Source organism: Cydia pomonella, chromosome 17, assembly GCF_033807575.1.
Source record: "Cydia pomonella isolate Wapato2018A chromosome 17, ilCydPomo1, whole genome shotgun sequence".
Lineage (NCBI taxonomy): Eukaryota > Metazoa > Arthropoda > Insecta > Lepidoptera > Tortricidae > Cydia > Cydia pomonella.
The window spans coordinates 9,179,131-9,192,663 of NC_084719.1; the positions used below are offsets into that span (position 1 = coordinate 9,179,131).

Consider the following 13,533-nt stretch of genomic DNA (forward strand, 5'->3'; position numbering starts at 1 on the left):
ACATTGATATAAATACACCTTAAGAACGTTACTCGCTACAAGCTTAATAAAGAATACAAAACGCGTGCGTTAAAAAGTTACGTTCTGGACAACATCAGCAGTTCCACTTGATCAAATATAACTTTTTTTAAATAAAACACCTAGAGATATTGATGAAAAAAAAAACTATATGTATTTCTATAAGGTTTGAGGTGTCCATCATCAGACCTAGACACTAGACACTGGTGTCTAGCACAGATATTTCTTAAGAACCTTACTTTCTACAAACTTAAAAGTTCCGAGGAATTGTTCGGATTAATCTCTGCCGCCTCTTTCCGTCACCGCTTTACGCTACATCATTTATATCTTCACCACTTAGATGGTTGGCAATCCTCAACTGTGCATTTCTCTAGAAACTTCCTGCCTCATACAGCTAAACTATGAAATGATCTGTCGCATGCGGTATTTCCGGCCCAATACGATCTTTCAAACTTTAAGGAAAGAGCGTGTTCCTATCTTAAATGCCGGCACCGCACTTACAATCCCTATGGTGTAACAGATGTCCATGGCCAGCGGTAATTGCTTACCATCAGTTGATTCGTCTGCTAGTTTACCTCTTATATCACAACAAACAAAAAAAGAAAAAATCTCACGCGTTGAAGAGTTCCGTTTTAGTCAACATCACTAGTTCCACTTCATCAAATGCCACTAATGTGAATAAAAAAAGCTAAAGATATTGATGAAAATCCAAAATGACTATATGCCTATAAGAATTGAGGAGAATGAGGAGTTCCCTCGCTTTCTCATGAAACACATCATCAGAACTGTACTTCGACAAAAATGTTTCTTGAGAATCTTACTCGCTACAAACTTAACAACGAAGAAAAATTGCGCGCGTTGGAGTTCCGTTTTGGTCAACATCAGTAGTTCCACATCATCAAATGTCACTTTTGTGAATAAGACTTGATAATATGTTGATGAAAATCCAATAAGTACTATATATATACCTATAACATTTAAGAAATTCCCTCGATTCTTCATGGGACCCATCATCAGACCTTTACCTTGACACGAATGTTCCTAAAAACCTTAGTACTTAAAACTTACTTGCTACAAACTTAACTAATAAAACAAATCGCGGGCGAGTTGGCGAGTTCCATTCTGGTCAACATCAGCTGTTACACTTAGTCAAATGACAATTTTTTAACAAAAATGCTTGATATGTAAATAAAATCCCAGAAATTATTACATGTATGCCTATAAGATTTTAGGAATTCCCTCGATTCTTCATGAAACCCATCATCAGAACTGGACATTGATGTATTAAGTACACCTTAAGAACCTTACTCACTACAAGCTTAATAAAGAATACAAAACGTGTGCGTTGAAAAGTTCCGTTCTGGAACATATCAGCAGTTCCACTTGATTAAATGTAGCTTTTTTTTAATAAAACGCCCAAAGATATTGATGTAAATCCAAAAAAAACTATATGTATTTCTATAAGGTTTGAGGTATCTATCAGACCTGGATCTAGACACCGATGTTTCTTAACAACCTTACTTTCTACAAACTTATCAGGACAAATCTATTACGGCGAGTGTTCCATCGAATTGCTCGGATTAATCCTTGCCGCCTCTTTTCGTCATCGCTCTACGCTACAACATTTTTATTTTCACCACTTAGATGGTTGGCAGTCCTCAACTGTGCATTTCTCTAGAAACTTCCTGCCTTATACAGCTAAACTATGAAATGATCTGTCGCCTGCGGTATTTCCGGACCAATACGACATTTAAAACTTTAAGAAAACAGCGTTTTCCAATCTTAAAGGCCAGCACCGAACTTACAACCCCTATGGTTTAGCAGGTGTCCATGGGCGGCGGTAATCGCTTACCATCAGGTGTGACGTCTGCTCGTTTGCCTCTTATATCATAAAAAAAAACAAAGAAGAAAAATCTCGCGCGTTCAAGAGTTCCGTTTTGGTCAACATCAGTAGTTCCACTTCATTAAATGCCACTAGTGGGAATGAAAAAGCTTAAGGTATTGATGAAAATCCAAAATGACTATATGCCTATAAGATTTGAGGTGTTCCCTCGCTTCCTCATGGAACCCATCGTCAGACCTTTACCTTGACACAAAGGTTCCTAAAAACCTTGGTACTTGAAACTTACTCGCTACAAACTTAACAAAGAAGACAAATCACGCGCGTGGAAGAGTTCCGTTTCTGATCAACATCAGCAGTTCCACTTCACCAAATGTACTTACTTACCACCCATTTATTTGAAACAGTACCTAGGTACTCCATTTTGATGCCGCCAGCTTGAAACTTCAATGGCCTCAGTGTCCGATGAACAACTTAAAAATGCTGAAAGTAATAACAATTATAATAAGTTGGGGAGTAGCGACCTTACACACCCGAGTGCTCCTGGGGAGTTCTGTTACCGGACATACAATAATAATAACAATAAATAAATATTATAGGGACATTCTTACACAAATTAACTGAGTCCCACGGCAAGCCGAGAAGGCTTGTTTTGTGGGTACTCATACAACGACATAATAATATATAATATACAAATACTTCAATACATAGAAAACATCCATGACTCAGGAACAAATATCTGTGCTCATCACACAAATAAATGCCCTTACCGGGATTCAAACCCAGGATCATCGACTTACTAGGCCAAACCGGTCGTGAAAAAAAGAGCAAAAAAAAAGAAAAATATGTCAAAAGAAAATGCGATTTGGAAACGTTATTCGCCACTTAATATATATCTGGTTCACAGCATTTATTTGGTGCTGATATAATGCCTGCAATATTACCTACCCGAGTACATTAAAATATGAATAAATTATCATAAATTCAAAAGATGGTCCCTATAACAGTTCATTTTTACATGGAAAAATGGCTTTCATATAAAATGTTTGTCAGACATATTTTTGGAAGTATAGTACAATCATTAACTTATAAATATAGGTAACATTTCACGAATAAAAATACGGTAACACATATTTTTAATTATTTTTTTAACTTATCCTACGCAAAATAGAATTGGAGAAACTGACATAGGGACTATCATTCGACACGACACGTATAGTAAAGTATGAATCCGCTCTAAGTCCCCTTACATAGACAGTGGGAAGTAAAATAATTCTTGTTCTGAAAACAATAAAATGTAAAATGATTAGGTAGGACAATCCAAACTTCTAAGGTCGCGTAGATCAGAAGTAGATATGAATTTGTTCGACAATACGGTAGGAAACTTTTCAGCATTTACATTGGCGCATTTTTTTCTGGAATACTATCTAAATTACACTTTGTATATATGCTACATTTTTTATATAATTTGGAGCCTTTATTTTCCATGGAGTCGAACGCTATATAGCAGCTATACGAGAAAAAATAATACTTTGATCTTACCTACCCCATGAATAGTGAAGATCATCAAGGAGCATACTCTCTGAGATCAATGGAATGGAGTGCCTTTCGATTGGAGAAAATTATAGCGTATTAGAAATATACTATTTTGTAATTACAATGTTGAATATTTTAAATTGCGTGTTTTGACAATTATTGTTGACAATATTACATTCAGAGTCATCTTGACATAACTTTAGAAATCCATAAACTAGTCTATACTTTTTAAAATGATGGAGTAAGACTGACGAGATTACCGCGATGTATAAATGTTTTACGTCAAGTAGAATTTTGCTTTAGAGCGACATCTGGCGTTGAGTAGAAAAGTTAAGGCGTAATTAACTACAATTAATTAACTCATTAAATGGTTTTATTTTGGTCCCTGCAACGATTTGACCCCAGTTATATTATACGAAAAATAGCTTATAAAAATACTTTTCACATGATATACATGGCATTTGTATACACTCTTATTTCGCTGTGTATCAAGTAATTTTTAGAATGACGATTTTTTAAAACTGTTCATTGTGTCCCTTTAAATACTTTATCATTGGTGTTGATACAAAAAACATAAAGCATTTTTTATATTCTTTCGAATAAAATACGCTAAAACTTTTTATATCCCGCGTATAAGGAAATATAACTGCTTATATGCGCAACTTCTTTTTTTATATAGCTCGGTCCCTGCAAGTGGTCCAAGGTTGGTGCCATACAATAAAATAATACTACGATTAAGAGCTTTAAAACGACATATGTCTCAACAGTATACATCCATGGGACACTCCCCATACAAAAGTGCCCATTGTCCTTTATAGATTAGATTTGTTTTAAATAAAATCTATAGTAAATCACATACTATTATGAAATAAATAAATCTGAATCTATGGTTGCATAATTATTGTGTGTGGTAATATCTGTAAGTTTTATTATGCAATATTTTATTTCAGGAAACAAAAGAAAAACCTAAGGAAGACAATAATTTTTACGATTGGACCTCCGCGTTAGAGGATGCAGATGATTCCAACCTATACTTCTCCCCGGAACAAGGCAATGTTGTTTTTGCAAGTGCAATTGATGGTTGGGGCTTCACAGTCCATACATTTGCTCGACTTTTCTCTGAAAAACTTGGTAAGCGTGTTGTATTTCAAGGATTGCCATAAAGGCATAAACTTTTTTGAAATACTGACCTACCCTAATGTAAAGATGTTGGATAACTAATGCGTCAGCCACCTTATAAAAATATGGAACATATAATATTCACCAACATTATTACTATTAAAAAAAGCGGCCAAGTGCGAGTCGGACTCGCCCATTAAGGGTTCCGTACCATTTATGACGTATTAAAAAAACTACCTACTAGATCTGGTTCAAACCAATTTTCGGTGGAAGTTTGCATGGTAATCATATATTTTTTTTAGATTTTTCATTCTGTCATTTTAGAAGTTACAGGGGGGGGGGGGGGACACATTTTTTCACTTTGGAAGTGTCTCTCGCGCAAACTATTCAGTTTAGAAAAAAATTATATTAGAAACCTTAATATCAGTTTTGAAGACCTATTTTTTTTTTAATTTTATGACGTCTTAAAAAAAAACTACTTACTAGATCTCGTTCAAACCAATTTTCGGTGGAAGTTTGCATGGCAATGTATATCATAATTTTTTTTTAGATTTTTCATTCTGTTATTTTAGAAGTTACGGGGGGGACGGGGGGGGGACGGGACACACATTTTACCACTTTGGAAGTGTGTCTCGCGCAAACTATTCAGTTTAGAAAAAAACGATATTAGAAACCTCAATATCATTTTTAAAGACCTATCCATAGATACCCCACACGTATGGGTTTGATTTTTTGAGACGACAGATTTTTTGAGTTTCATTTCTAAGTATGGGGAACCCTCAAAATTTATTGTTTTTTTTTCTATTTTTGTGTAAACATCTTGATGCGGTTCATAGAATACATCTACTTACCAAGTTTGAACAGTATAGCTCTTATAGTTTCGGAAAAAAGTGGCTGTGACATAATCGGACAGACAAACGGACATGACGAATCTATAAGGGTTCCGTTTTTTGCCATTTGGCTACGGAACCCTAAAAACAGGGGGTCAATATAGAATAAGATCAGATGTTTTTTTCTGGTTTTGCTTCTCAGTTAAGCTAGAAAGCTATGATATCATTAACATCCTGATTTGTGTTTTTAAGTACACTCAAGTCACAAGTCACACAACTCTCTCTCTCTCTCTCTCTCTGTCTCTCTCTCTCTCTCTCTCTCTCTCTCTCTCTCTCTCTCTCTCTCTCTCTCTCTCTCTCTCTCTCTCTCTCTCTCTCTCTCTCTCTCTCTCTCTCTCTCTCTCTCTCTCTCTCTCTCTCTCTCTCTTTAGCCCTTCTCTACCCTTTTGGTGTAGGCCTCCTTCATTTTATGCCACTTGTCATGGTTCTGTGCGACCTGGAGCCACTTCTTACCCGCAGTCCTTTTAATGTCGTCATCCCAACCAAATCTTAAGAGTCCTTATTCCTACAGACGAGCGTATTTTGTAAAATGCTTCCTTTTTCATTAAAGATTACGACGTAACTATTAGTATTTATTCAAAAACTGGTAACGTACTTAAATAATCGTTTCCTAAACTAGCGGCTCCAACAGTTCAAATTTTCATTTTCTCTTTTAAACCTCTTTTTTAATGAGTTTTTTTGGGAGTCTTTTCCAAATTTTGCAGTGAGATGTGGCGTTTCGGTTCTCAATTTTGCTGTAAACAAGAATCATTTGGTACATGAATGACTACAATTTGATTCAACATATCTCGTACGAGGGGCTGGAATGATTAACAATCGAAGATTCATTTGAAAAAACTGATAAAATACCTTCCGAGTTTTCTTCATTTTTTTGGCGAAAACAGGGTTTTATTATATTTTTTTTCCGCAAATTGTACGCTTATTTTGCTTTAAAAATAATATTATAGCAAACTGTAACTTAATGTTAACCTATAAAAAAAAAATCATAACTGTCCTACATTGCCGTAAATTTATATTTTTTTAAAACACGTATAAATCACGCAGCAGCGACGCCCCGCTCTCAGTCTACGCGGAGCGCGCTTAGAGGACGGACCTGTGCTCGATTGTCAGGCATTCGTTGCGATCGTAATCAGCTACGGAGTTCCGAGAAGTACTATATACTGCGATTAGAAAATCTTAATAAAAGTTCATTTTTTACACTATGCTTAACAGACTCTCGCTTATTGATGGATTTTCAGTGGTCCTTTTTTTTAATACTACATCGGTGGCAAACAAGCTTACGGCCCGCCTGATGGTAAGCAGTATCCGTAGCCTATGTACGCCTGCAACTCCAGAGGAGTTACATGCGCGTTGCCGACTCTAACCCCCTCCCGCCCCTCGTTGAGCTCTGGCAACCTTACTCACCGGCAGGAACTCAACACTATGAGTAGTGTCTAGTGTTATTTAGCTGCGATTTTCTGAAAAACGCATTTTTACTTGAAATTACGTTAGGGTTTTGCATTTGCATTATTATTTTTGACCCGGATGAAGTCCAAGTTCTCATGATGGAGTCAGGAGTTGGTCACCAGAACTCCTAATCTACTCATTATAATCCCATCCTGTTTGGGCTCAAAAGATTTGCCCTGACGAACACCATCGATCTAGATGAGGTCCAGGGTCTCATGATGGAGTCAGGAGTTGGTCACCAGGACTCTTAATCTACTTATCATAACGCCCTCGTGTTTGGGCTCAATAGATTTGCCCTGACGAGCACCATCAATCTAGATAAAGTCCAGGGTCTCATGATGGAGTCAGGAGTTGGTCACTAGAATTCCTAATCTACTCATTATAATTCCATCGTGTTTGGGCTCAAAAGATTTGCCCTGACGAGCACCATAGATCTAGATGAGGCCCAGGGTCTCATGATGGAGTCAGGAGTTGGTCACCAGAACTCCTAATCTACTCATCATAACCTCATCGTGTTTGGGCTCAATAGAGTTGCCCTGACGAGCACCATCAATCTAGATGAGGTCCAGGGTCTCATGATTGAGTCAGGAGTTGGTCATTAGAACTCCTAATCTACTCATCATAATTCCATCGTGTTTGGGCTCAATAGATTTGCCCTGATGAACACCATCGATCTAGATGAGGTCCAGGGTCTCATGATGGAGTCAGGAGTTGGTCACCAGAACTCCTAAACTACTCATCATAACCTCATCGTGTTTGGGCTCAATAGATTTGCCCTGACGAGCATCATCAATCTAGATAAAGTCCAGGGTCTCATGATGGAGTCAGGAGTTGGTCACTAGAACTCCTAATCTACTCATTATAATTCCAACGTGTTTGGGCTCATGAGATTTGCCATGACGAGCACCATCGACCTAGATGAGGTCCAGGGTCTCATGATGGAGTCAGGATTTGGTCACCAGAACTCCTAATCTACTCATCATAACTCCATCGTGTTTGGGCTCAAAAGATTTGCCCTGACGAGTACCATCGATCTAGATTAAGTCGAGGGTCTCATGATGGACTCAGGAGTTGGTCACCAGAACTCCTAATCTATTCATCATAATGGTAATTTGATGGTGCTTGTCGGGGTAAATCTATTGAGCCCAAACACGATGGAGTTATGATAAGTAGATTACGAGTTCTGGTGACCAACTCCTGACTCCATCATGAGACCCTGGACTTCATCTAGATCGATGGTACTGGTCAGGGCAAATCTTTTGAGCCCAAACACGATGGAATTATAATGAGTAGATTAGGAGTTCTAGTGACCAACTCCTGACTCCATCATGAGACCCTGAACATCATCTAGATTGATGGTGCTCGTGAGGGCAAATCTATTGAGCCCAAACACGATGGAGTTATGATGAGTAGATTAGGAATTATGGTGACCAACTCCTGACTCCATCATGAGACCCTGGACTTCATCTAGATCGATGGTACTCGTCAGGGCAAATCTTTTGAGCCCAAACACGATGGAATTATAATGAGTAGATTAGGAGTTCTGGTGACCAACTCCTGACTCCATCATGAGACCCTGAACATCATCTAGATTGATGGTGCTCGTGAGGGCAAATCTATTGAGCCCAAACACAATGGAGTTATGATGAGTAGATTAGGAATTATGGTGACCAACTCCTGACTCCGTCATGAGACCCTGGACCTCATCTAGATCGATGGTGTTCGTCAGGGCAAATCTTTTGAGCCCAAGCACGATGGAATTATAATGAGTAGATTAGGAGTTCTGGTGACCAACTCCTGACTCCATCATAAGAACCTGGATGGACTTCATTCGGGTCATAAATAATAATACAAACCCTAACGTGATTTCAAATAACACTGAAACTCTATAGCACTAATGTGCGCAAACGATTGGCATCTTGAGGCAGCATGGGTGCGTAGCCACCATGCCAATCGATACGACAACGAAACACTATCTGTCTCTCTCTCGTACTAATATGCACAAACGATTGGCATCTTGGCTGGGCAGCATGGGTGCGTAGCCAACATGCCAAACGTTTACGATACGACAAGGAAACACTATCTGTCTCTCTATCGCACTAATATGCGCAATCGATTGGCTTCTTGGCTAGGTATCATGGGTGCGTAGCCAACATGCCAATCGTTTACGATACGACAACGAAACACTACTGTCTCTCTATCGCACTAATATCTATACGCAAACGATTGGTATTTTGGCTAGGCACCAAGCAAGTGTGTGGCCAACATGCCAATCGTTTACGATACGACAACGAAACACTATCTGTCTCTCTATCGCACTAATATACTTTATTTATACCTGCAGTCATTTACTAACTTCTTCATTTTCCATTGGTGTGAAAGAGACAGAATAAAGAGCAAGGGTTATAGTACACTCTGTAGTCTGTACACTTAGTAGTAGTGTACATAAAAAAAAACTACTGTGCATATAAAATAAAATAAAGAGTGCCCATATGATATCATATAACACTAAAATTAATGTTGCTTGAAATTATATTGAAAACTATCAAGATTATTCTAGTCTGCATTGAAACGCGCGTCGCGTTGCCGGCGCTCGCGTACCGAGCGCCAACGCCATCTATCGAGCGTTATTTCGTGAAATCGGAGAACGCTCCAAGGATTAAGGGCTCTTAATGTGATCCCAACCAGTTTTCTCTCTAGCGCCCGTTGGACAACGCTCAACATATGTAATATCCCAACTAGCATAAACACGCTTAGAATAGTCTCAAGACTACAATTTTTTCGCTCTTATATTGGTTTTATAGCATCGTATAAGCCCGGATTTGGGCACAAATTATAAGCGTATTTATTTTGATATCGTTCTAATATCAGTCTAATTTAATGCTGCTTGCATTTACAGTAATCTTTCCAAAACTTATTTAAGCTACCTTAGGCTAATATCGCTTTTACGTAAGTATCTTGTAAGCCTACATAGGCTTATATTGGTCCAACGTTAGAATCTTATGAGCCTAAATAAGCTTATTTAGATTTTTTGTAAGATCACACAGAGTTGAAACATTCTATTTGTGAAGTATAAGTGTATGAGTAAAATAAATGCAGCAGCGTGACAAAAATATGTTAGTGTAAGTATTTATCTAACTGTTTATGAATTATGTTTAAATATAATAACGTGCTCGTTATCATCGTGTGTGTTTATGTTTTACGGTAAGTAATCACGTGGGAAAATATTTTTTACTGTAAAGTAGACCCTATTTTACACTTCAAACTTCATGCGCCTGATCAAATATGGTATTTGTATCCGTTTATAATTATTTTATTTCTTTATTTGTACTGATAGTCAGCCATAGCTGTAGGTGTATTTTTAAAGCGCACTATTAGACTATTATAAGATTATTTACACTAAATTCTGCATTCAGAATACAAATGATATGGCCATGTTGAATTAATTAGGGTTCCTTGGTTTACTTACTAAAACCCTAAATACATTTGTTTATCCTTACTAGATCACTTGACACATACTAATTAACTAAATGTTTTTTTTTATTTAAGTGACAAGGTTGGTGATGCAAAATGGTTGTATTTATGGATATAGACCATTACTTGATGAAGAAAGACTTCCGCATGTTAAAACATTTAACATGGCCTTGGGAAACACAATATACAAGTCTTGTTATTAAGCTACTATGCCAATACATTCCAGGAGACAACTCATTAATTTGCACAATCTCTTTGTTTGTGTTAAGCAGTGTCCTAGCGTCCTTTGGTAGAACATTATTTAGTCTTCTGTTTAAAATAATTAGCAATCCATTTACTGCTGCATGAGGGATATTAAATTTTAACGCCCATTTTTGTAATTCACTTTTTAAGGCAAAATCTTTCTCATAATCTGTTTCGTCCTCGGTCGAAGATTCTTTTTCACTAAAATCATTAATTTCACATACTGAAACATTGTCCTCAACTTCTACATCTTTCATGCAAGCAGAACCTACAGAACCCTCACTAATATTTTCACCAACACTACCTTGTCTTGGCAGGAGCTGTATATGTATTTGATTTACTTATGATTTTTTTGTACTTCTGTATTTTCCGCCGATAACCATCACTTCTCGAACGTTTTTTCCAGTTGTCGTAATCCATACCTATTTAAAATTACACTCTTACTTTAAATTACAAAAAAAATTAAATTAAATATCATACTTACAATAGTGTTCCCAAAATCGATTTAAGATCAAACGATCTTATATTGATCTTGTCTTTTGTGATATAAGTATATTTATCCTATACCACTCTAATATCTTACTAAAGTGCTGCTGTTGATCTTATTATGCTTGTTTATAGCTTTAAATAAGATCAGAAAAGTACGTACTTACAGTGTTCTTATGCTATGTTGATATTAGTCTTACATTCTTACAATAGCATTTATAAAGTCTAATATAAAATCAAATGAACTTAGAGAAAGGGGATATAAGACCAGGCACTCTCAAGTTCAATGAGACTTCGTAAATGTTATTGTAGGACCAAGAGGCTTATAATATTATTATACTATGTTGATATTAGTCTTACATTCTTACAATAGCATTTATAAAGTCTAATATAAAATCAAATGTACTTAGAGAAAGGGGATATAAGACCAGGCACTCTCAAGTTCAATGAGACTTCGTAAATGTTATTGTAGGACCAAGAGGCTTATAATATTATTATACTATGTTGATATTAGTCTTACATTCTTACAATAGCATTTATAAAGTCTAATATAAAATCAAATGTACTTAGAGAAAGGGGATATAAGACCAGGCACTCTCAAGTTCAATGAGACTTCGTAAATGTTCTTGTAAGAGCAAGAGGTTTATAATAGTATTATAAAATGCTCTTATATACATATATAAGACTAGGTAATAAGACTGACCTTACTAAAGCCGGTACTAGCTTGTCTAAGACTAATATAAGAGTGATGATATGTTCCAAAACAATAATAAGAGCTCTATAAGCTCATCAGTCTTATGAAGTGCGCAACCTGAGACTCTTTTGCTAGTTGGGATGTCTTTGGTGAAGACTCAGATTTCAGCTCCACAACTATGTATAATTATTTAAATTACAAACTGAACTAAACGTTATTTACTAAAGAAAAATCAGCCCTCCGCCACTGGAGGGTTTGGCCACTAGGGGTCATCCATTAATTACGTCACACGTTTAGGGTAGGGAGGGGGTCAAGAAAATGAGACCCGGGGGTGGGGTAGTCACAAACTTTGTGACGTCAGTTTAACTTCATTATGAACCGAAAAGTGATTTATATTTTTTTTTTCGCTTCACAGTTAAATAAAGAGTTTTTGGAATGATAATAATTTTTATTCATGTATTTTATTTTTCTAATCGGTTTCGTGTTCTAAAATTTCTAATATTTCTTTTAACAAGAATATTTTTTCATTTAAATAATGATATCATTCGCATCACCGATTTCGTTGAAAACAAAATTGCTAAATATGTGACGTCACACCAGGGGAGGAGAGGTTTGCTAAATGTAACAAAGTGTGACAAGGGGGGGGGGGGGGGGGTAAAAATCTAGAAATTCGTGTGACGTAATTAATGGATGACCTCCTGTTTGTAAAGTTCTACCATTATCTAAAGAAATAGTTCTAATCTAAAATTTTCTGTAGGTGTGAAAGAAGAAATACTCAGAAAAGTTTTATGGGGTGATTTCTACTTAAATACTAAAACAAAACGTTTCATGAAAGGAGCTCAAGAAAAGGCGAAAAAACCGCTCTTTGTCCAAGTAGTGCTAGATAACTTATGGAACGTTTATGAAACTATCGCCATGAGAAACGAAAAAGAAAAAGTACCCGTTATCTGTGAGAAACTTGGTATCAAGCTTACAACAAGAGACCTTAGACATACAGACAGCAGAATTCAATTACAGTCACTAATGATGCAGTGGCTACCTTTGTCACAAACTGTGTTAAACATGGTTTGCACAAAACTACCATCACCTAAAGAAATTGGCCTGGAAAAAGTTGAGAAACTTATGTGCACAAAAATCTGTGACTATGAATCTTTGCATCCTCAAACGCAAGCATTAAGAAACGATTTCTTAGCATGTGATAGTAGCTCAGAAAGGCCTGTTATAGTGTATATTTCTAAAATGTTTAGTGTAGACAAAAGTGTGCTTCCGGAAAATAAGCCAAAGGCTTTAACCGCTGAAGAGATGGCTCTAAGGAGAGAAAGAGCCAGACAGATGAGAGAGCAAATGAAATTGAATGAGGTTAATTCACAAGCCATACCTATGACAGAAGAAAATAAAGACGAAAACACTCAGGAAACCAGCAATGAAACTGAAAAGGAAGATAATCAACCGGCATTTATTGCATTCGCTAGAGTATTTAGTGGTAGATTAAGAAAAGGAGATAAAGTGTATGTTTTAGGACCAAAACATGACCCGTCCAGAATACTTAATATAAAAGACTATGAAGTAGATCCTAATAAGAAGTTAAAAGACTTGAAGAGTGATGAACATATCACATGTGCAGAGTAAGTAGTAATAGCAAAGTTTTGTTTGGCTATTTGTAGACCTTATGTCTTTGCTATAAGGCTTACGATAGGTATAAGGCCAATCAAGTTAGATTCATAAAAAAGCGTTTTGAGGAATTAAATCCCAGCAAAGTGGAATACGTTTTCATTTGGAAAATTTAT

At 36.6% G+C, this 13,533-nt stretch overlaps 1 protein-coding gene across 2 annotated transcripts in view; it reads left to right on the forward strand.

Annotated features, from left to right (window-relative positions):
• Positions 1-13,533, forward strand: part of LOC133526809 (elongation factor-like GTPase 1) — a 258,647-nt gene that overhangs the window by 10,709 nt on the left and 234,405 nt on the right. For both annotated transcript variants that reach the window (XM_061863601.1, XM_061863602.1), the window contains exons 3-4: positions 4,345-4,525; positions 12,504-13,371. In XM_061863601.1, the coding sequence (XP_061719585.1) occupies positions 4,345-4,525; positions 12,504-13,371 (1,049 nt within the window). The remainder of the gene's footprint in view (positions 1-4,344; positions 4,526-12,503; positions 13,372-13,533) is intronic.